Genomic DNA, 23947 nt, shown 5'->3' with positions numbered 1-23947 from the left:
CCACAGATCAAACTGTGAAAAAAAATGTAAAAAAAATAAAGAAAATAGGCATACAGGAATAAAAATGTCTTTTTTAAATTATATATATATACAGATGGGAATGACTGAAAATGCTGATAAAAATGAAAGCAATGAGACAAGAACAAGCACAGATCCTGTACAGACCCACGGTGCATGTTCAATTCAATTAAATTAAATTCAATTAAATTCAATTAAATTCAATTAAATTCAATTAAATTCAATGCATTGCGAAGCATTGCGAAGCATTGCGACACGGTTATCGGTTAAATAATTCCACTAACATTACTTAAATACCACAAGGTAATAACGTCACCAACCGTTAAAGTCTTTAGGGCAGCAGAAGACGTGTTACCGGGTTACCGTGTACAAATCCCGTTACTAGCACAGGTTTGGAGCAAAGTGTGGAATGTTAAGTTTCTCTTCCGTTTTCACACTGGGAGACTGGGGAGAGTAAAATGCTGCTGGTCAGTGTATCTCCAAATGACAAACGTGATGTGACATCAGGCGGATTAGAGATCGATTTAGATTAATTTCTCTACATTGACCAACTTTTATTTTGTGCCAACGTATGGGAAACACTGCAACTCTTAGTCAAAGACGCCCTCTAGAGGCCAACTCATGAAGGGTCAGCTGACTGCCTACCTGACTGACCTGAATTTGCCTTGTGATGCTGCGCCGTGGGAAAAAGCAGAGGAAATATAATAGAGAAAATACAATAGAGGAAAAACCACAGACGTTCAAATTATTACACTGGACTTGTCATTACTTGTTCGAAGGCCTACACCTGTCTGTCCCTACAGTGCCCTTGTTACCAAGCGTGGAAAGGGTAGGAACACTAAGCCAGGATCACCAACCAGCTTGATTCAACCATCTACAGATAAAGAACATAGAGGAATAATTATTCCCCAGTTGGCACACACCTACCACTAGAAACTCTGTACACCACCAAATCTGATTAACGTGCAACAGCAAACATTACAGTCATTATCGTTACTACTCTCATTTGCATATAAATGAAAAAGGATAGGTCTATTATAAGGTACACAAAGGTTATAGAACTAGTGGGCACAGTATGAATACATAGTATATAATATATACTGTATATTTTTTAGTTTGTGTGGAGGACTGGAGGTTGACACTACCCACTGAGTTATCTACAGTATTAGTTACTTAGTTGTGCATCATTGTCTTGTTCTGAATTATATATTTAAATTAGCCGTATCTGGCCCTGTGCAGTGGTTGGAGTATGGCACTAACGCTAATCACTGGAGCCACCCATACTAATGACACTTTAATAATAATAATAATAATAATGATAATAATAATAATGCATATTAATGTTATATTTCTTGATCCCATAGAGATCCCTCTCTTATTGCTTGCCCCCCTCCGTAGGGAGGTCAGAACACAGGTGCAGCTGCAGAACAGCCCCCTTGAAGCTGGCAGAGATTCAGCGTCTTTCTGAAGGAATATTTAGCAGGGACCTTCAGTTGAAGGGCGGCCTCCCTATTCACTATGCCACCCTAGTGTCAATTCACAGTAAGGTACTATAAAATCACAGTTTGTGCATTTGTCTGTAACCACAACCATACAGTTTACTAGGTTAACACTGCCTTTTGCATTTGGACAGTGGTAGAGCTCTTCTTTAGTTGTTTTCTTTTACAAATGTCCACTAATCTATATTGTCATATGAGGCTGAGCAAAAGAAAAGTTTTACTCTAGAGGCAACCCTTTACTCAGGGGCTATTTTTTAGTGAGAGACCAGGGTTCACAGCTGCAGGTTACGTTGTTACGTCATCATCTCCAGGTGCATTTTGTTACTGATGATGCAACTCATGCTCAGCACAACAGTCTTAGAGAGCGAACAATCTACTGGACACATGGATGATTTTAGTGTCTTTGTTCTCATCATTTAACAGGTAATTTGACCAACCAGCCAATCTCCCAAAACCTTGTATTCCTTTATGGTAACTACATGGTGTCAACCCTGATGCGGGTTGTACAATGTGTGGTCAAAACCAAATGCAAGGCTTATTCTCATACCAATGCAGGTGAAGACTCAAAAAACAAGGCCATTTTTAAGCCATCTATTGTCTGGTTTCACAGATGAAAGATATCCATTTCTATGACCCGCCAACAAAACACAACCACACAAGCATTATTAAATTGGAGGCTTGAGGCTTCTATAATAGACACACTGCATGGGACTCGAAACGTTGAGATGTTTATGTCACTGTGTGTGATGAACCTTAACCAGACAAGTGGCTTTTTGTCTCTGCATGTCTGTACTAGGGAGATTCATAGGACAGACATGGCCGACCCTGCAGATCAAGTGCTGATAGAAATATGAGGGTACAGTATTTTCAGTTCAGTTCTCTTTTTAGGGTCAGTCTGGTCATATTTGCTGAGGCATGTTTGAGTTCAGAATGCCGCCCGGATGGCTCACTGAATTTGAAGCAGACATGAAGGTTTCTCTTGCATAATACTTGCAGGAGAGGAGGAAAGTGGTAGGGAATCTAATGGGGAAGTTACACAGCGCACATCCATCATTTGCCATCCACTTAAGTGTTCGAGAATTTAACCAAGCCAAATTTTGATGCTAAATGCTCCAGGGGCACTGCCACTGAACGCAACCCAACTTCTTCGACTGTAGTAAGTTAAAATGACTTCAAAGGGAATGTTCACTCGATGGCTGATGCCCAATTACCACGGCTGGCCTTCAACAGAGCAAGGAGGCCGTCACTGTTACAGATAAAGTGGCCATAAGACTATGCACTATATCTCACTACCAAAGAATATTGCAGTGATATTTTGAACACAGAGGGAAATAGAAATAAAAAAAACGGGACTGAACTGTCTCCGGAAAGAAATGTAGGTTGCGCCATCTTTACCTGCTCTAAAACTGCCTAAATGTGTGAATGAAGGGGCACTGCCAAGCCCACACTGAAGCCCTCAGCAGCAACACACAACGTGTAATTCACAGGCTAGTGACATTCAACTGCTTCCTGTAGCCTATGTCCTAATGACAGTAATCTGTAAGATTATAGAGGGGACCACTCTATCTAAGGAATATCGTCTTCTCTCCCCACCAACTCCATTTCCCTTCTGTTCCTTTTCTTATTGCTCTAGCCGAATCCAGCGAACCCCTCAAGTTAATGTTGCATTTCTACTTCCCTGTTATGGCTTTTGTCACACGTTCCCTTTGAAAGTCACAATAGTAAAACTATAATCATGTTTCATCAACAGCACAATGGGCTTTTCAGTTCATGGGTCACACATTCCTTCACTTGGAGGTGTTGGAGGTACTCCAATATCTCTACAGCTCTTCTAGTCTGCTGTTCTTTTCAAAGTCCTGTGGAGCAGAGAGAGGTCCCAGGGGGCTAAGGGCATAATGATTGACAATCCCATACAAAACAGTGACCAGCAGTTGCTGCCAGTATGCACAATCAAGGTGTCATTTAAGCAACAACACTCTTTACACAGATTTATTCAGCCCTGACAAATGAACAAGGAGGCCTGCCAAAGTTTTTGAAAGTCACTGAGCTGAATAAAGCAGTTAAGTCTTAAGCCTCTTTTTTATCTTTCCCATTTTCTTTAGCTAAATCACAGAGGTCCCAGACCCCTGCACCTTGGTTAGGTGCCCCCACCCGGTAGTTGGACTCATACTTGAATGGTTCAAAATTGCCTCTTGGATTGCTTTTCACAAAATCCCTCAAGAGGACACTGGGGCAAATCCCTTTAATTTGCATTTCTATCTCAACAAAGACGATACTAAATTGTTGGACTATTTTGGCCAACAATTGAGATGAAGCTCTGTGTGTGTGTGTGTGTGTGTGTGTGTGTGTCTGTGTGTATGTGGTTCTACCTCTACAGCAGAACCAAAATTACACATATCGTATATCCAAAATGACTAGTTGACGGAGCAGGTATTATGAACAAAAAATGTAATGGTGCTCATTTTTCTATTATTTGTGGAAGATTGCTGGACTTTCCTTGTTAATCCATGCAATCACAAATATATGTCAGCAGCACGTTCGACACTACAGGGTGATTTCAAACTGTAGTTCCAGAGTGTTTTGGAATGCATCTATTTTGATCTAGCCTTGAGCCAGTTTTTCCACGCATTTCCGTCATCCAAACATTTCACTATTCCTAAGGGATTTGGATCAGTGTGGTCCAACTGCAGCCAACAGCTAATGAGACAATGCCATATGTGCCGTAAAAACTAATCTTACAACAATTTCAGCAGTCACTTGAAATATGACACCTGAAGAAATTTCTGTTTTCAGTGTGGAGAGGCCTTACTATTAAATTAAGTTCACTTTCAAACAGAGTTTTATTCTTCTGATTTTATTACATCTGCAAACTTGGATATTTTATTTCTGATATTTTATTTCAACCTGGTTGAGGCCTGGTAGTATAGCCCCCTGGGTATAATTTTTTTCAGGCTAGTGGCTGTGGCAGGGTCTTGTGGCTGCTTTAAAAAACCTTTTTAAATGTTGTCCCATCACTGTTAATGATTTTTCTATCTCTGAAGTGCTCATGTTTAAGATTATGTACTCCGAACCTGTCATCTGTGCGAATGTGTATTGCCCTCCAAACTGAATGCCTGTTTCCTGTCAGAGTTCTCCGAGTTTTTATCTTCGGTGTTGCTGAACTACGATAAAGTCATTATAGCAAGTGATTTTAATATCGGTATTGATAACTTCTCAAAGTGTTTTGCTGCTGAGTTTTTAAATATCACAGAGTGACACACAACATGCGACAGGTCCAACTCATACATTGAGTTTTTACCTTTGGTTTGAGTTTAATTTCCCTGGCTTTAGAAGACATTTTATTCTGTCATCATTTAATGGCATATTACAGACTGCTGCTAAATCACAGAAGCACATTGTATATTCTCCCATCTTTACTGAACACAGTGCTAGGGAAATTTTCCTCCCTGTTTGACAACTAAGCAATAACATGCCTAAGTGTTCCAATACAGATGATTTGTTAAAGTGATTTAACCACCAATGTTCTTCTATCTTAGATGCTGTCGTCCCTTTCAAAGCCAGGCTGAAACCTGTTACAACATCCCTGTGGTTAAATGACAGCACCCGTAGCCTAAAAAGGGATGCAGAAGCGCTGAGCTTTGGTGGAAGAGATGGAAGTGTCTGCAGTTAGCTATTTCCAAATAAACAAACAACAGCTAAAGAGTAAATGTAGATTATTTATATCGATGGCCTACACAAGGGGACTTACGCACTTGCACGTTTCAACAATGGGGAGTCATTTAGGGAAACAGAGTTGCGCATGCGCGTTTCAACAATGTTTCAGTCAGCCGGCCCGCTCAGCAATTTGGCAAAAATGTGATGTGATGTGCTTTTTCATGTGATGGACAATTACTGATGCGGCACATAAAATCTTTGAGTCAAACCCTTATGTCCATTATTCAACACAAAAAATATGAGGTATAGCATTGCCCACTAATAAGTCGTAAGACCTGGGAAAACAGAAGTGATTAAAACACAGATCTTTAAAAACATACAAAACTTGAATCTACTGCTAGCTGTCTGACTGCCGTAAGCAGAGATGAAACTCACTTTGTACTCCAAAATATGTCTGCATTGTTACAAAAAATGGCATCTGCATTGGTTAAAATACTGTTTGTCGTAGGTCACCATCTAAATTTTGCTGGAAAAAGTAGGAAGCATGTCAGACAGGGACATGTCCAATAATGGATGTCTCACTGCTAGTTGTTGGATAATGGTTGCATTTCCATTCTATATCTCATTTTGAGGAAGCTTTGTGAAGTCACTAGACTAGCATCACAATGGTTATTAGGGACATTAGGGAGTATTCCAGTCATTTGCCACTACCTAGCTGATTCCATCATGCACAATGAACTGTGATAGGCACCACAGACTGATTACATCAAGCTAGACAGCATACATCTCAAACTAGACAGCATATATCTCAATTAAACAGCATACATCTTTTATGCACCTGCTCAATGCAAGGGGAATTACTTTACATCCTAAATGATTGATAAGATGGCCACTGGCACAAAAAAATCTCTCTCAAATCCAAAAATAACAAGCCTTCTTTAATTGTTATCACACCCCCACTGCCTGATCTTGATTCACAGCAACAGTGTAACAGAGAATACATTTTAGGTCAGATCAATTATATGTAGATGTGACATTTATCACAAACAAATGTAGATTCCCAGCTGCTGGAGGATTAAAGTCATGTTTGAGCATTCGACAGGCAAACTCCACAGAGCCTCCTGGGTAGAGTTAGCTTGCAGGGTCAGATATGACCCATAGGATAGGCAATTTTAAACATTGAAAGACAGTGATATATGGGGCAAAGCCATGATCAAATCATGAAATTTGCAAGTAAAATGTTTGCAAAACCTAAGTACTCCCCAATGTAGAGTTAAAATGTTTTTTGATTGCATATCAATGCTTTTCCCTGGAAGGAAGATTTCATAAATTTGATGCAACATACTTGATAAAGGAGGCCCAGTGAATGTGTAAATTATTATAATTTATTGGTTAAATATAAAATCATATACCAGTGATATTGATTGGATGCCACTGCATTAAACTAAACTTTTCTCAACATCAGAAAAACAGTGGCTGCCAACAAAATCTATGATGTCACGCCTTAGGATAAACAAATATAATTTAAAAAAATGAGCATATCTCACCATTTTTATTGAATTGCTCAAATAAAGAGGAATTAAGCCTTTATTTTCATTTATAAAGCTCTTTCTAAATTGGTTCATCAAATGCTGCCACTAAACAACAGTGCCTGTTGTTGATGATTACAAAACAACAGGAGGGAGTCAGAAAATGGGATTAGGAAGGATAATGGGGATATTTCACAGGCTTGCTACGCATGAGTGGTTCATACAACATCACAGAAATGATAGCTAAATTGAGGGGATAAAGAAAGAAAACAGCACAAATGTGTTTTATCTTGATGGAAATAGAGCCCTTAACAATAATTCACAAATAGACAAGATATCTGGTTCCTACTTCAGATGGAAGATTGCAATATTCCTCCATACTACTTACTCTTGAGAGATGAGTCACACTGACTGTTATTTAGATTTGTTGAACTTTATTGGTCCCTGGGGAGAAATTGGGTATGTTTTAAGATTGATAGAGCAAACACTTAATAACTGAAATGTAATTTACTATTCTACACCGTTAGAAAATCTCATGACTTTTTATCCAAAGGGAAGATATCGGGCCAATCCCCACATTATCAACAATCATAAAAAGAGACTCAAAATTGTAGCTTAACTCTTGTGATGGTAGAAAAACTACTTGAGTGACTATATAGGCCCAACTCTTTCTTGACAGGAATCAATTAGATTCATATCTAAATTGAAAACCCCCTGTATGAAAATTGACCCAAAGCTTTCCTTCTAAATTTTCCACCATAAGATTATGCCTCTATTACCTTTTTCAGCACATATCCCCCATGACCTTTTCTGACCTTTCCGAATGTGCGTCACAGTTCACTAAAGTCTGCATGTTTAACAGGCCCCGCGGACTAGCAGCTGTGCATGCTTTGCTTCACTCTTACACATGTAGCCAAGGCTAATGAGCATTGCAAGAGGCAACACCTTATGTCCCTAAAAATGAACCCTTTCTAATCCGTATCGTGCTGAGAAATACTTCATGATCACCTTAACGTAAGCGGCAGTTGCTCAAAAAAGCCATTTCTAAGGAACAAAGGAAAACTTGCTTTATATTCAGCCCAGAACCTCTGTGCTGGCAAGAAACTTCAGTGCCCCCAAGCAAACAAATGTTCCATCGTCTGCCTTTCACAAACCTTTAGATCTCTGTGAATGTCAGCAATACTATCCTCCCGCCCCAGTTCCCAATTCGGTCCACAGTGCTGGCCACCTCGCTAGAATCAAATCTCAAGATGCCAAGGCATCTGTGATGTAGCCCACCACTAAAAACCGAAACACAGAAGAAAAACACCGGGGCCGGTCGATGGTCTGAGCAGGCAAATATCAGGCCCGACCATGGGGCAGCCACTCAAAGTGCCTGACAGACAGAAATCATTCTGCCATGACAAGCCAGGCATGCTAAATGCTGATGAGCTTGTCTGAAAAGGTCTCACCACATGGGACAGTCTAAGTGTCAGCCATCACCGACATGCTTTGTATTCACTATGAGGAAACCATTTGGAACTGTTTGTATCATTAGGTTGATATCCATACAGCTGCGGTTATTAATTAGTTAGAATATTTTTTACATTTTGACATCCAGAAAGATGAATTATAAAAAAATAAATATAGAATATATATTTATTTTTTTATATATTTGGCATTTAGAAAGATAGATAGATCATAGAAGAATCATAAAAAATTAAAAGGTAAGTTGTATTGTAGTTTTTCTTTTTATATCATTTTCAATTTTTTATTCAATTTTAGTGTAGTTTTACTTAGTTTTCAGTGTGGGTTCAGTAGCTTTAGTTCAGTATTTATTTTTTAGTTTTTATTTAGTTTCAGTTCTTTTAGTATTTTTGGTTGGAATGATAATATGACAGAAGTTCAGAACAGGGATTTTGTATGTGTTTGCAACAGGTATTCTATAATAAAAACAATGAATCATACATTTTCATAAATATTTTAAAATATTTGTAAAAAGATTTTTACAATAATTTTTCAATTAGTGTTCAGTAAAAATAACCAAAAAAAAATCACTGTCCAAAATTCATTCTTTTTAACCCTGAACATTAACAAAGAGACAAAAACTAAAAGCATTTTAGAAGTATTTTTTATTTTATTTTAGAAGATACTTTTAGTTCAGCTAATGTTAGCCCTGCACTACTTTTCCTCCCCTAGAATTGTCAAGTATCAGTTTGCACGATAGTAAATAACTAAGTACCTGCTGCTAACAAATTCTGATACAAAATTTCACACAGAAATGGTGTTTTACCAAGGAAAATTATAAAATTTAAAGTTGCATTGCAATACAAAAGTCAGTTTTGTTTGCATCGTGGCGGCCATCTTTGTTCCTTTGACTGACTGATCGTAAGTCCAGCCAATGACAACAGTTTCAGTGTGAAAGGTTGCATATGATTAGCTTGGATTTTCCACAGAGGGCAGATGATTGGCCAAGAGAAGCCTTAGGACCCTAATTTACGAGACATCGAGTAAAATCTGACAATACCTGGGCCCTGTTCCTCGTATGTGGATAACTGAGTTAGCTGGATAGGTTTATAGACAATTTGACATAAACCCGAGATTTTCTGTTCCTTGAAGCCAGCTTAAACTTTTGTCTAACTTGTTACCAGAGGTAACAGGTCTTTAAGTTCAATGCCTTTTTAAACTCACTCCATCCGTGAAATAATTTCCTGACATGGCTGCTCCTTTCCTTAGAGAGGCACCAATAGATCAATGCACTGTTATAATTAGACAAAGCATTTAGAAGAGAACGTCAAGATCATTTGATGATTAGGATACATAGGTTTAGTCAAATAATTTCCACAATGAAAAGAGTTAAATACCTATATACCCTCAAAAAATGATAAATTAAATGTATTAAAAACAAACATTAAGTTGATTTTATCCAAATAAACAAAGTTTCAATAAAATATTTATTAAAAAAAATAAAACCAATCCAAATTAGTTTGGTTTAATATCAGCAAGACCGAAACAACAATGAACTAAAATAGTTTGAAGTGTCTGACTGGAACCAGATAATGTAGAGTTTGATCATTTCACTTTGATGATTTGTCATTTGACAATAATAAAACAGCACAGCTTTGAGTCAATTTCATAAAAGATAATTAACTTCAGTTAGAATTACTTAATTCAAGAAAACAAACCAAAATATTTTTTTGAGTGTAGGTAACTTCTTCAAGTGTGAAGAAAGCAAGTAGAAAACTTTAGTATAGAGGTTCCAAGGCAGCTAAACAAGTGTAACTGTAAAACATGAATCTGACAACAGGGGGGTAATATTTGATATTTGAAGCACTGACAGAGCCAGAAATAACAGCATCTAGCAAACTCATTCGCATAATTTCAACCAGCCTGGCAATTAGACATTTTGGTACATTTAACATTCACTATTAGAAAACAGCAAAAACGTGCCAGCTAGCCGGCTCAGTGGTAAGCTATCTACAGCAAGAGGCTCACCTGACACAAAATGCTCTCTGAAAAGACGGGTTTCTACTAGTGTCCAGCCACAGTCAGACTGTGACATCAGCTGCAAGTCAGACATGCGTAGTTCAAAAAGGCCCCCTGAAAATGTTGCAGTCTCTTGGTGACAAACCGAGACCCATGCCATGTGGATATTGAATTGAACCCAATGTGCACAGTATAAAGAGATATGGGAGAGCATGAAATGAGGACAATTTCTCTGGGTCAGGTAATAAATGTGACTGTTTAAAATGCTCTAAGCATTTCATACAAATGGGCAGTGAGATGATCAAACACGACAAGGCCTTGCACAGTATATTACACATTCATTGAGCACCAGTAAAACAGCTTTAGAGTTGATGCATGCTCACCCTCAAGGAGTGGGGAGTTTTGATTTAAACTGTTTCCATGGGGATCCCCTCGTGTCTTTAACACAATGATAATCTTACCAGTGTGCATATGAAGGGATGCAGAACACAAGGGTTGATGTCATTGTGCATTCTGCCACTAATAACAAACATCTAATCTAATAACTCACTATGGATGTATGCAAAGTTTTATTCATGTATGACTCCAGCAAATTGTGTGAAATGCATCAAAGGAAAATCAAGCTCCAGGTTATTTTTATAGACTACACAATTTATTTTTAGGTCACTCTATTAAGCCTGGCTCGAATTGCTTGAGAGAATATTGTGCTTGTCACTATTTTATTTGAAAATTTGATGTGAATCCAATGACTGATATTAGGATTCCATTCTCTTCCTTCAGAGGGCAATGCTGCCTCTCAGAGAGGAGCAGGTTATTCCTGTAAAGGTAAATTATGCTTGAATGCTGTGATGCATTAATCTCCAGGAAGTTACAGAATTATTTGATATTGCAAGCAACAGTAAGGACTCAATGTGAGTGAGATTTTCAGGACAAAGTTGGCTCAACAATGTCCCTATTGCACAGATCTTCAAGAACACACAGCTGTATTAAACAATTTAATGGCTCTCTTCCAATAATGAAATACCACATTACAGTACCACTGGATTTTGCAAATATACTAAAGAGTCAGAGGAAAAACAGCTGCAGAACCTCAGCCAACGCAGAACAACTTTCAAACTTGTTGTTACACCCACAGACATCATTCCTATCACTTAGATTTTAAGTGGAATTGATTTCTCGACCCTGCAGGCACACCCATAGAATGTGGAATCAACTCCGTTAGTTTCATAGTTGTGGCTAAAAAACAAGTATCGTCTGATGGCAGAAATCCCAGATCCGAATCACCACCAAAACCTAATCAATTGTTCCTTGGCTGAAGGCCTATCTATCCACCAAATTTCATGGATATGCATTTGTACGTTTTTGAGATATCCTGCTGACAGACAGGAAAACATAACCTCCTTGGCGGAGGAAACAAATACATTCTGCCTTCTAGGCCTGTCTTCTGCCAGAGGAGGTCAGTGTGGACATGAGACAGAAATTTGGAATTTGTAGTACAAAGGAGAGATTTTAATGTCAGGTCAACAGTCTGCAAAACACTTGTTTGAATGTGGATGTACTACAGGGAAATAATCATCCAAATCACTGTGGCAATTTAGCCTGCTTATCTGCACAACAAATCACTCCAACAATGTATTTTATAGATAAAATCACAGAATCAAAATGACTTGGAACACGCTGCCAACAAAGAGAGAATTTTGTCTCTGTAAAAGAGGTTATGTGTAGGATCTTATCATCAATATCATGTTAAAATTTGTTGATTGTAATGTCAGCACACACAAAAAATGACTGGCACCACCAAGAACAGAAGCCCCAAAGATATGCTTTTGGTAGACCTCAGTAGTTACATATCAAATATGGCTGAGAGGGGCAATAATGGATGCCAAAAGAAAGCAACGCACATGAACTATAAAATATAGCAGCAATGGCAATTATTACAATTAACATAATGACTATATATTTTAAGAAAATCCTATATGGGTTACCTTACCTTAACAGTTAAATCCCATATATCAAGTGTGGACTAATGCACCAGTGCATCAAATATTAAACTGTATTTGTTGTTCATTGCCTGATTCTACAAATATTCCCATCTTTGTTACATATTTTGAGTGAAAGTTCGGTAATTATATAATGAAAATGTACATCTCATAATATGGACCTTTACAATCATGAAGACTAGAAACCCCCTTGATAAATACTTATGTGTCATTTTTTACTACAGCTGATAAGCATTGAGACTGAGAAAAACAGTAAAATATCTGTAGCGAGTACAAAAAGAAAGGCCAAAGGCAGACTAAATATTGTAAGTGAAGGAGACTGATGTCTGGTTTGACGACTATTTAAGCCGACCTCTCAGATAGGTTAAGTGCCACTGGAGCGGAGCCAGCTTTAAGCAGTGTCTAAGCAGATGGTTGTCCCATCCACAGATCAAGCACACACATTTTCCTCCAGCAGAAGCAGAGCGTCTGAGACTACCCATGGTGTTGCCACCTGTGCTATCACGCTGCATAATTAAACTATATCAACAAAACTCTCTGCTCACCACAATGACTCACTTTCCCAGCATCCCTCGAGCAGCACTCAGTGAGAACATTTATCACAGAGTGCTAAAAGGAGCTCGGGTCGTTCTCTTTCTCTCTCTCAGTCCAAGTCCTTTTTGTTCACTTTGCCTTTCCTCTTCCAGTTCCCTCAATGTCTCCATCTCCTTCCCATCCTTATCTCTCTTCCTGCTGTACTACTCCACCCCACCCCCCCACTCCCCACACACAGACACACACACACCCTCGACACCACCTCCCCACCTTCCGAGGGTTGGATAAAGAAGGCATAGAGAGGTGTAAAGAAGGGATTTGACTTCAGCTTTTCACAAAAGAAATTTTAACTTTCATACCGTCTGCGTATGACTATGCATGTGAAGATCACAAGGTTAGATATTGATCACGTCTTTGTTACTCCTTGACGTAAGCCCACTTCAAATTTAGCAATGATTCACTCACACTCACACATTCCCTTTCCTGCCTTCCTCCCTTTCATCGTCCACTAAAATAAGCATATAGGCTGTGGCTCATGATGGTTATTCATTCCCCCTATTCCTATTTCCAGCATAAAGATCAATCTGTTGAGTTCTTGAAAATATATTCAGAAGCACTTATTTTAAAATGGAAAACGTTTTGGAGATGGCCAGGAACAGAATGAATCAAAAACAAATCAGAATCATGTTGCAAACTCACCATATCCCCTCTCTCCTGTACACTGTGTCCTATAAAGTGTTTTAGTGGTACTTTGTATGCTGGATGACAGTGCAGCCAAGATGCTTTCTGAAACGACTCTAAGGTCATGGGACAAGTGATTCATTCCTTGTTCATTTCCCCTTGTATTTGTTTGATTGGGATTAAGACACTTTGGGAATTCTAGACTTTGGGAATTATGTGTAGTGAGATACAATTGAAGTCAAGAGACTGAGATTGGTAACAAGGAGTCCAAAGAGTATAATACCTTGATGTAGTGATTTAACCGTGGGTAGACTCTTCTTACTCCCAGGAGGACGGAGAGAAGCGTCCTGTGGGGGAAGGAGGCGGTGACCACATGTGTGACTTCTGGAAAGGAGAAGACATTAAAGCCAGACTTCTCATAGCGCTTTAGCAGCTCCTCACTGGGCTTGCTTTCTCCCTCGCCCAGAATACTGCCCACAGCACAGCGGCACCGTTGCCCCGGCACCTAGACAGATAGACAGAGAGACAGAGAGAGAGAGAGAGAGAGAGAGAGAGAGAGAGAGAGAGAGAGAGAGAGAGAGAGAGAGAGAGAGAGAGAGAGAGAGGGATAGATAGAGACACAGAGACAGAGACAGAGAGAGAGAGAGAGAGAGAGAGAGAGAGAGAGAAGAGCACAGAAAACCTGTATGTTGAGTCTGTTTTGAAATTGCAGTTGCACTGAGACTGCTGGCTATGTTTAAGTGTGCAAATTAACTTCTGAAGCGATGTGAGAACGTGACAGATTTTTTTTTGCATATTTTCTCCTTTCGCTCAGCTTCCTCAGCGCCATTAGTGTTATGTTGTCTGCCACTTTAATGAAAATCCTCTAACTAAATGCACTACCTTATCATGTGCTCACACTCAACTGTCTTTCCAGCATTTCTGACCCTCCCCTTTTCCGTCTCATTATAGTGATTCCAACTGCCATAATGATACAGAGTTCCCTCCATGACAACTGCAGTGCTGACAGACAAACTCTCTATTACAATGCTCTGCAGCCATTCCAGACCAACTCCTAATGTTCACTGCAGCAATTAGCTGCTCAGAAACACAAGCCTTATCTATCCTCTTTCCTTATGCCGCTCAATCTCCCTGAAGAACAAAACAAAAATACCAACCTCTGAAAAAAAAACTACCATCAACTGCATTTCCAAAGTACCTGTCTCTAAAGACTGATGAGTCATAAAGACTGGGGTGTGTAATGCAAGGCAATTTAATGAGTAGTGCGTACAAAAACAATGGAATGATAAGCAAAAGAAGATATCTTTTGCGATCAGGTAGGTGCCAGAGTTAAAGAAAAATATTCTCATTAATCTGAGCACTAATTGGAGCATTTGGCAGCACAGCAATTATTGCTCCTTCCTCCATTCTGGGTGTCCTGGTGCCCATTAAAAAGAAGAAAACGGAGACACTTCATACAAATGAATGCTCATGGGACTTTCAATACTTTCTCCGCACTGTGCTGAGCTGAGCAGCAAATCTCTATTTCCTGCTGTAGTCTGCTCTCATATCCTCCCCTTAGCGCGTCTTCAGGGAAGACAGGGGTCATATTCAGGGTTAGTTTTCCACAGCATGCTCTCTTATTGTTTTTCAGCTGTTTGGCAAATGAAGGCTCATATTGTAAATAAGCTGGAATGGCCCAGCGTGTTCATAAGTCTATCGATGCCGTGCTTCAGACACAGCCAAGGCCTCTGGGAATGCCTGCTTTCTCTCTCTTCCTCATCGCTCAAGGCCAGCACAAAGGGTAGCGGTGTGGAGGTCACAGTGCAATGCGGAGCAATTTTTCATCACCGGGAGTCATACAACCACACACACACACATATCCTGCGAGAGGTGGGCAATCTGCATAATTTTCAGACCTAAGCTTTGTCTGGTGATGGCAGATGAATTGCTTAACACACAACTAATCTCTCAAGAAAAGCCTCTTGAGGTTCCCTATTGAGAGTCTATGACAGTTAAGCAACAAAAGTTGGTTGGGAAAGAATAATGAGGTGAGTGTGAGCGTTGGCTAGTAAACTACATACATAACAATTTTGTGATGAGCCTAGGATGGGCACATTTATTGAGAGAATGCATGCTTCAATTGTCCATAAAGTGCATTTTCAAGCAGGCTTGTGACAGGGAGGTTGTTGGTAAGATCTCAGCAGGTCAAGTGAATTAGTAAAACTCTCCCTAAGCAACTATTGTGCCATTGTGCAAGGCACTTAACTCCCAACTGTTGTTCTTAGCAGCCAACATTAAAAGACTGTGGTTGCACAGGGCAGCTCATACATACATACATACATACAGTAGCCTACATAATTGTATGAATGCAAAGCAAGGCATTGCATGTGTGTTCAGCAATTCTTACCTTGATGAATGAAAATTAAAAAAAAATCATTTTCAAGATTTTGGGGTTGGGGTTTTGTTTACTGTCAAATATTCAATTCAATTCAATTATTCTATTAAAATGTAAGTAATGTAAGTAATGTTAATTTTCTATCTTTTGCTTTAGCCTAATTTCTCAAATAATTAAGTTGATTCATGTTCAACGCACTACTTGAAAGAGAAAGATATTTTGCTTCATTTAAATAATTTACCGTTGGTTATAGCCTTAAGCCTTATCTCTAAGCTTTGTGTTACTTTATGTTGGTTGATATCCCATGCCATAAAAGGTGGTTTCAAGGTTATTTTAGTAAATTTGTCAACAAAAATGCAACTCAAATAGCGTGGGGGAAATAAGTAATGTTTTTACTGCCCCATAGCACCAAATGACTATAATGCATATAGTGGGAACGACAGAGTGGTTGATCAATACCAATGGCTCAAAAATGACGCTGCCACATATTTAGATTTCCAGCTTTCAAAACTCACTAGCTGACCTGTACTCTGTTTTGGGAAAAAAAAAAGTTCCCCACCCATTGGAATTTCAAGACACTCCCCAGTGACTTTATTGCTCAAAAGCAACTAACAACAAATCTGACTACTTTTTCCATACCATTGGGGAAAATGGTGATATGTTGACTCCTAAAACATTTGGCAGGGAATCGACACAGCTGAGGCCGATGCACGGACATTTGTGCTACCTGCTTGTCCAATTCAAAGCACTTCCAGACACAGTGTAGCCCCCCCCCCCCCCCCCCCCGCCCCAACTAAGAGCAGAGGGAGAGCAGGATTGGTGTAGCAAATAATCATATGCAATTTAGCTTATGACATCGTCTGGCAACTTCTAGCGGCTTTTTGAGCAACCATCACCTAATCTGCTTGGAAGAGTGTTGGCAACACACATGCATTTTCAACTGCTCAATAATGGAGGACAGTGCATCGAGCAAGCAGCCGGCATCGCAAAACATTTCAGCCACAAAGTCTAAAAAGCCTGATTCTCAACCCCAAAAAACAACTCAGTATTATTATTAAAGTATTTTGCACCCAGATATATTACCTCTTCAGTATACATTTCTGTTGCATCTCTGCTCTAATTACTAGCTTATGTGTCTCTGTTTTGTCTGTCCCAGAAGACTAAAAGAAAACATCCCAAAGAGACAAGGCACCGTCCAATCTGCAACATTCAGCAAGTTATCCAAAGCTAAGTGGGACGGAAACAATCCCCAACTCTGAGTGATGCTCTATCCACAGCCGACATGTACTGTTAGACACAGGCTCGTTTTCAGGGTCGGGATCAGGACCGTTGCATTAGTTGTCTCTGCCACACGGGAAAACAATACTCTATAGACTAGACTTTCTGCTCTTTTTTTTGACTTTTCTGTTTTTTCTCTCTACTTTCAGATTCCTGTTCTATCCCCAGGTAGACCATTCTCAGATTGAATCAGGTTTTGGGGAAGTAAACAACTCATTGGGCTGACTTGGGACCAGCATTCTAGGCCACAGCACTTCCCTAGTTTACAAGTTGAACTCATGTACATTGATTTCTTTTTCTATTCTGTCTCCTTGATGCTTGAATGGAGGCAGCTCTGAAAAAAATAATTCTGGTCCCAATAATAATCTTCTGGACACTGACTTTCCGGCCATGTGGTGACATTGTTGACAAGCCTCTTCTAATGGATTCTAGTTCTCTGCTGTTCCAAGGCTCTTCATCAACAGGGGGTGTATGTAGTTGTTTACACAGCATGAGGCGACAAACAGTCCTGCTTCCCTCCTGGCTGTACACTTCTTAGATGCAGATGGTGTCATCACTCGGATCTTTCGCAGTAATGAGACAGGAACCACACCCAGTCTTCAGTAAGCCTGATTGCCAAAATGTTCTGGATCCTGATAGGGGAATATGAATATGAAGCCCCGCAGAGAGACACTCTTGCTCAATTGTGCACGATTCCCTAAACAAGCCTTACATCTACTTACCACTCAAAATGAATAGCGATTGTCACCGGAGCCAAGAGAAGAGTCACGTCTTCAGAACTACGAAATCAGTTTTGGAATGACTTGACATGAGGATATTTTTGTCACATTTTTTGGGGGGGTTTTCACAGTGGGAAGTCTCTGCCAAGTGGATTTATTAATTATCACAGGGTTCTGAGTAGGGAGTCCAGAACAAAGAGCCACAGCCAACAGCACGGCCCTCTGCCCACTATCCACACTCTTTGTTTTGCCTCTCCTCACTCTTCAGGATACCTGTCACAGTATGCTGTCTTTTAATGTCTCTTCAATACACTGACAGCTCATCTGCAGCTAAAAAGTTCAGAAATTCAACGGGAGGGAGCCTCTTCTTGGAATCGTCTTTTGAGGGGTCTGTTGAATTGGCCTGGGTGAGGGAATAGTGAGAGACATATCTTCACCAGCATACAAAGTACTTTCCATCTGTGCTCAGATTCAGTGAGGGCTATATTACAAATGTTTTGCTATGACTTTCGGAAAGGGGAAGTATTAGACGGATTTTCTCTCCATTTCATCCGTCACCACAAAGACTGCAAGTTGGACTGATATACCCTGACCTGCCCTTCCTCCAGCTGCTATTTCCACAGCTTTCGGTGTATGACTATGACCCAAACATGCAGTCCCTGGAGATGGACAGACAGATGTGTCATTCCATCTCCTCCACCATTCCACTTGTCAGTGAGATTTTCATTTTGACAATCCATGTCTCAAGGACCACAAACACTGACCCTGATCACTAAGCTTCGAGATAGTGAGACAGTTAGTTTTCTGACAAACTTGATGTTCACATCCTATCTGATTCATCCGTGATGATCATCCTGATTCTCCCTCCCTCTGATGAAAGTCAAAGCGGGAGGCAGAGGGAAGAGGGGGAGAGGAGGAGGGCCGGGGAGCAGAGGTGGAGTGGGCACATTAGGTGAGAGAAACCCCCAGCCTTTGAAACTGTAAAGAGGCTGTGGAGGAGGAGGGTTTAGTGAGTGGGGCCCAGAATATATGTTAGCTGTTTGAAGGAAAAGGCAGAGCTGCTCCAGCCCTGTATCCATGGCAACCATCTCAGGACCAACTAAAGTCCTTGTTGAGGTCTTTTGTTTCTCCAGAGGAAGTGATTAAAGTGAGAAATCTGAGGACAGAGGATGAGGCTAGCCACACTGACGCTTATCCTCTGACAGTTGTGCTTTTGAAAATCCTTCTCACTACAAATATCAATGGACATTGCCTCACTATATAGACACCAAATACCAGTTCCTCTATCTCAGAGCGCTCTCTGGGGCTTCTGACTTGGGGACTGGATGGCATCCTGAGGCTTGGACACTAATGAGCTGAGATCATTACGCCAATTATTTTAACTTAGATCAGGACTTGGCTGTGACTGTGCGCTGAAGAACTAGGACCCACAGCTAGCCTAATTGCAGGCTTGGGAAAAAGAGGATGGGCGTAACAAAAGGGTTTTGAAGAAGAGCTGGAATAGTTCATCATTGAACTCTGGTTACATTCCATCAGGTTGTTATGCGCCAGGCTATGGCAGGCTTAAGCAGTGCCACCGAGGACAATGCAATTGAACGCCAGCTCTGGATGTGGTAGACATCAGCGCAATTCATAGTGAATTATTGCAAATGGTTGTATTTTATAGTGTGTCTGATATGTAAGCTATGCCTTGAAGCTAGACGGACACAGTTTGTTGCGGGCATGGCAGTCAGCTAAATAGTTTGGATTCAATATTAGCTCATCTACTGTAGTGGATGCATGTTTCTAAAGATCAAATCTTTCTGGCCCCCACTTTCCACCCTTGTCACCTGAACCTCTAGACCTCTACAGTGCTACAACTATACTGCTTAACTGTTTCAAGGTGCCTTTCCCTGTTCCATTCCTTCTTGTTTTGTTTAGGTAGAGCCATGATAGCTATGGAAAAACAACTCATGTTGGATTCCCTTTAAAATATGGGAACTTGCACCACATGGTTTTGGAGACCCCAGAGAGTGTGCAGGATTAGGTATCAGGAAGACAGATCAAACAGAGGAGATTTGTTCCTGCTGCTAGCAGATAACAAGATTTTGGGACTGAGGGGTTCACACGGCGAGCAGTTGGGAATTCAAGAAAACACCTCACAGAGAGATCCAGCAATACTGATCATGTTTTCAGTAGCATGGGTGGGGCAACATGGGGGACCACAACGGCTTCAGTCATATTCCCAGAGAAAGGTCAGTGTTGGAAGCTTGCCCAATGACCCTTGACCTCAAGTTCTTGTGCTTTGGTGTGGGAATACATCTCAAGACCTTAACCCCATCATTCAGTTGGATAGTGTTCCCTGACATCTGGATCCAGAAAACACACCACACCCTCTCCAGATGCGCTATTGCTCGAGGGAAAACAAACACAATCTATGACAAAAGTGACCCCAAAATAGTGTAGCCTAAATGTAGAGGGAGCAGAAATGGGACCATAGGGAATGCCATACCTTACCATTCACTATGAGAAAAAAATATTTCATCTGAATGAACACAAAATTCTAAAACCGAATAATGTAATAATAAATGTCAACTAAGAACCTGATGAGATGTGAGAAATCAATCTTAAACCACTTGACTCGTTTTGAGCGCATGGCGTTGTCTCCATCTAGCGGTCGATTACATAACGTACATCAGCAGACCTGGGCCAAATAGTGGATCAAGCTGAAAAAATACACGAGTAAAATAAGACTAACAGTGAGAGGGTGTGCCATGGATGTTTTACCTTTTTAGGATCATCATAAAACACCCCAATGCATGAAAGCTTGGGTCCAACACTGCGACACTCCTTAAAAAGTTGCCCGCAGTTTCTGTATGGTTCCTCTTTGAATTTGTAGGCGAATGTGACGTTCTTGATGGGAGGAGAGCCAGTCTGTATGTTAATCTCTGACAGGAGTCCCGAGTACACAATAAAGACAGCTATTATAAGAAGACTCAACAGCAGGATAATGATTACACACAAACATACCCAGTCTGGCATGACTGACTGGCTGTCTGTGACTGACTGGTGGGTCAGGCAGGCTACGGGCTACCTTGTTTTTTAGCAAGCTAGCAGTCTAAAGTGGATTTAAAGTGTTGTTGTTGCTTCCTCAGTTGGCATTTATCCGTGATTGTTTGGACTTGGCTTTTGGAGGGTTTACATTGTGAACTTTTACAAGCACTTCCTGGAAGATACCATCTGTGCCGGCCAAGGGGGTGCACTCTTCTTCTTCTTCTCGAAGTTGCGGTGTGCGGCAGCATAGATGCAGCGAGGCATATCGGTGCATTTTATTTCAAGTAAACAAATAAAACATTAGCTCTTCGGCAGCAATCAATATTAAACATTTTGCTTTTTAATAATATAGTATTACTGTAGTGTAGAGGTCGTGGTGAGGTTAAACATGTTCACCATCGAGCTCTCATGCCGGCATTTTCTGCTTCTTTGAGCTCAGCATTGCTTCTGGTTGACACAAATCAAACGCACCTTCAGCGCTTCCTGCTATAAAGTCATCTTACAGTTGGGTTAAACCACGAGATAACTGAGTTAGCTGTACAGCAAGGTCAAGGCTGTCCTTTTAGCCCAAGACTGTACATTTTAGCTGATGACATGTTTGTCAGTGATGTGAGACAATAAAGTTCATGTTTTAAAGGAACTACAATAGATGGCACTGGGCTTCATATTGCTCAACTGGAAGACAATAGAGATAGGAAGTAAAAGGTGCTCTGCCTTATTATTAGGCTATGGCTATGCATATAACTATAGTAGGCTACGTATTTACTATTCTACATATTCAAAATTACATGCAATTTTGGAGCCTAGTCTTACACACGTTGTTTGCTTGTAAATATTATATTGGCTCTGTGAAATATGTGTAGAGCAGAAAAGCTGTTAAAATGTTAAACTTTTTGAATCTATTGATGAATTTACAAAGGTAGACTAACCTGCTATATTCATGCCCTTTGCTTATTTTATTGTTTTATGGTATTTTGTATTTTTACACTGTAGCTGAACAACTGCTTGCAAATAATCTTGCCTCACTGTGTTAAAGTTTCATGCTCCATTGTACTGTGATAAATAGAAGTGGCAATAAAGTTTATTAAAAAAAAAATTTTTTTAAAAATAAACTGACAGCGCTTCCTTATAGACCTAGAGACAGCTCCGTGAGACTTGTACGTATGTGTCAAGCTATCCAAATTGCTACAATTGGTATAAAAAAATATATATATATATTGATTACAGTATTATGTAATCGTTTGTAACTGTTTTATTTCAACATATTGTGGCAAATGGCTTATGAAAGGTAGACGGTTATGGTGACTACTTCCTTGATTATGAAATAGTGGAATATGATTTCATGCTCGGCTCTTATATTTCTGGGGTCACAGTTGTCACAGAGAATACAGTGAAGTCTGATAAATCCTCTTTGTGATTGGAATCTTATAGATATGCTAAAAATTTGCGTGTACATTTTTTTTAATTCACAATTTATAACATCTTCTAAAAAAAAAAATAAACACTTGGGTTGTCGCTTTACCTCTGGCCCGCCCCATAGATAAAGTGAGGGTTGGACTTGTTGGTTTGCCGACACGGGACTGGTTGAGTACAGATAAGACAAACTATTACAGTCTGAATAAAAGTTGGTCAAATTCAGCTCGCACTCGTCGCAATGGCTGGGAATGTGAAAAGGTTTTACGAGCTGTCCGCTAAGCTGCTGTCCGGAGAGCCGCTCAGGTTCTCTGCCCTGCAGGGAAAGGTAGTTCTCATTGAGAATGTGGCGTCACTCTGAGGAACAACAACAAGGGATTACACCCAGATGAACGAGCTGCACTCCCGCTACTCCGGGCAAGGACTTGTTATTCTGGGTGTGCCCTGCAATCAGTTTGGACATCAGGTAGGCCTAACCTCTTAGTTATATGCCCATGCTCAAAACTGGCTGGCATACTGTGGCCTATTTCCCTATGCGAAAAGTTACATTGTACATATTCAGAATATTCAGTAACTATTATTCAAAATATAAAAAAAAAAAATAGCCAAAAATGTATTTGTGCATGTTGGTGACATTCATCTGTGATAGAGGCTATATTCAGATATAGGCTACTGTATGTTTTCAACACCACATAGGGAAATACCTATATGGAAAATACCCATTTCTAATTTCATTCATTCTATGTTTGGGATGAGTCTAATCAACATTATACAAATACATTATTACATTAATTTGAAGGAGGCCTATATGCTAAACTGTATTTTCGGTTTTGTGAAGAACAGACCAGGCTATTATGGCAGGCTATAAACCTAATTTTGTGAGTTTATATAAAAACACCTCATAACCTGTGATGTCAACTATTGCCAGCCCCTTAATGCATTTAAATGCTTCTGTTCATTGACTGATTTCTTTGAGAACAGGAGAATTGCAAGAATGATGAAATCCTGAAGTCCCTGAAGTACATCCGTCCAGGGAACGGCTTTGAACCAAAGTTCCAGCTCCTTGAAAAGGTGGATGTGAACGGAAAGGATGCCCACCCCTTGTTTGTCTATCTGAAGGAGAAGCTGCCATTCCCCTCTGATGATGCCATGGCTCTCATGAGCGATCCCAAGTTCATCATGTGGAGTCCTGTCAGTAGGAACGACATCTCCTGGAACTTTGAGAAGTTCCTGGTCAGTCCTGATGGGGAGCCGTACAAGCGTTACAGCAGGAAGTTCCTCACCAGTGACATTGAGGCAGATATTAAAGAGCTGCTCAACAGGGTCAAGTAAAGTGTCCTACAACGCCACCCTGAGTGGTTCTAGAAGATAAGAATTATGAAGAGCCTGTAGCCAGTCAGGGCCTTTCTTATGTTAATCACTAGTCACACATTTGCTCTGGGTATTTTACCATGTTTTCCCTCTTCTCAGTATCAAAGTCCATTCAAGGTCTCCTAAATAGTTAGACCAGGATTTCCATTGCAATACACTGTGGTTGTTCAGCCTATTTACTCAATGAAGACACTCCTTGAAACCTTTTTGTGAGGGGAGTTTCTGATGAAAATGTAAAAGACTGACCCTAACACTGTGTATTACTTGTATCACAAATATATTGGTGGGGTACACTGCAAGAGAAGAAATAAAGTTTTTCTGACATTTAATGTCACTGTCTTTTGTCTACATTAATGATAGCAATTCAATAGATGCC

The 23947-nt window shown here is 40.1% G+C and overlaps 2 protein-coding genes across 2 annotated transcripts in view; one reads left to right on the top strand and one right to left on the bottom strand.

Moving 5' to 3' along the window:
- tex264b (testis expressed 264, ER-phagy receptor b) overlaps positions 1-20906 on the bottom strand; it is a 37073-nt gene extending 16167 nt beyond the window's left edge. The window contains exons 1-2 of the mRNA XM_071895175.2: positions 20521-20906; positions 13664-13885 (exon numbers count right to left, since the gene is read on the bottom strand). Coding sequence (XP_071751276.2) covers positions 13664-13885; positions 20521-20775 — 477 coding nt within the window. The 5' untranslated portion in view covers positions 20776-20906. The remainder of the gene's footprint in view (positions 1-13663; positions 13886-20520) is intronic.
- Positions 20907-22311: 1405 nt separating this feature from the next.
- On the top strand, positions 22312-23900 carry gpx1a (glutathione peroxidase 1a). Its single transcript, XM_071895177.2, has 2 exons — positions 22312-22666; positions 23182-23900. The coding sequence occupies exons 1-2, from the start codon at positions 22442-22444 to the stop codon at positions 23530-23532; spliced, it is 576 nt and encodes a 191-aa protein (XP_071751278.1). The 5' UTR covers positions 22312-22441; the 3' UTR covers positions 23533-23900.
- The last annotated feature ends 47 nt before the right edge of the window (positions 23901-23947 follow it).

Source organism: Centroberyx gerrardi, chromosome 5, assembly GCF_048128805.1.
Source record: "Centroberyx gerrardi isolate f3 chromosome 5, fCenGer3.hap1.cur.20231027, whole genome shotgun sequence".
NCBI classification, from domain to species: domain Eukaryota; kingdom Metazoa; phylum Chordata; class Actinopteri; order Beryciformes; family Berycidae; genus Centroberyx; species Centroberyx gerrardi.
This window is presented reverse-complemented; position numbering and strand designations above follow the sequence as displayed.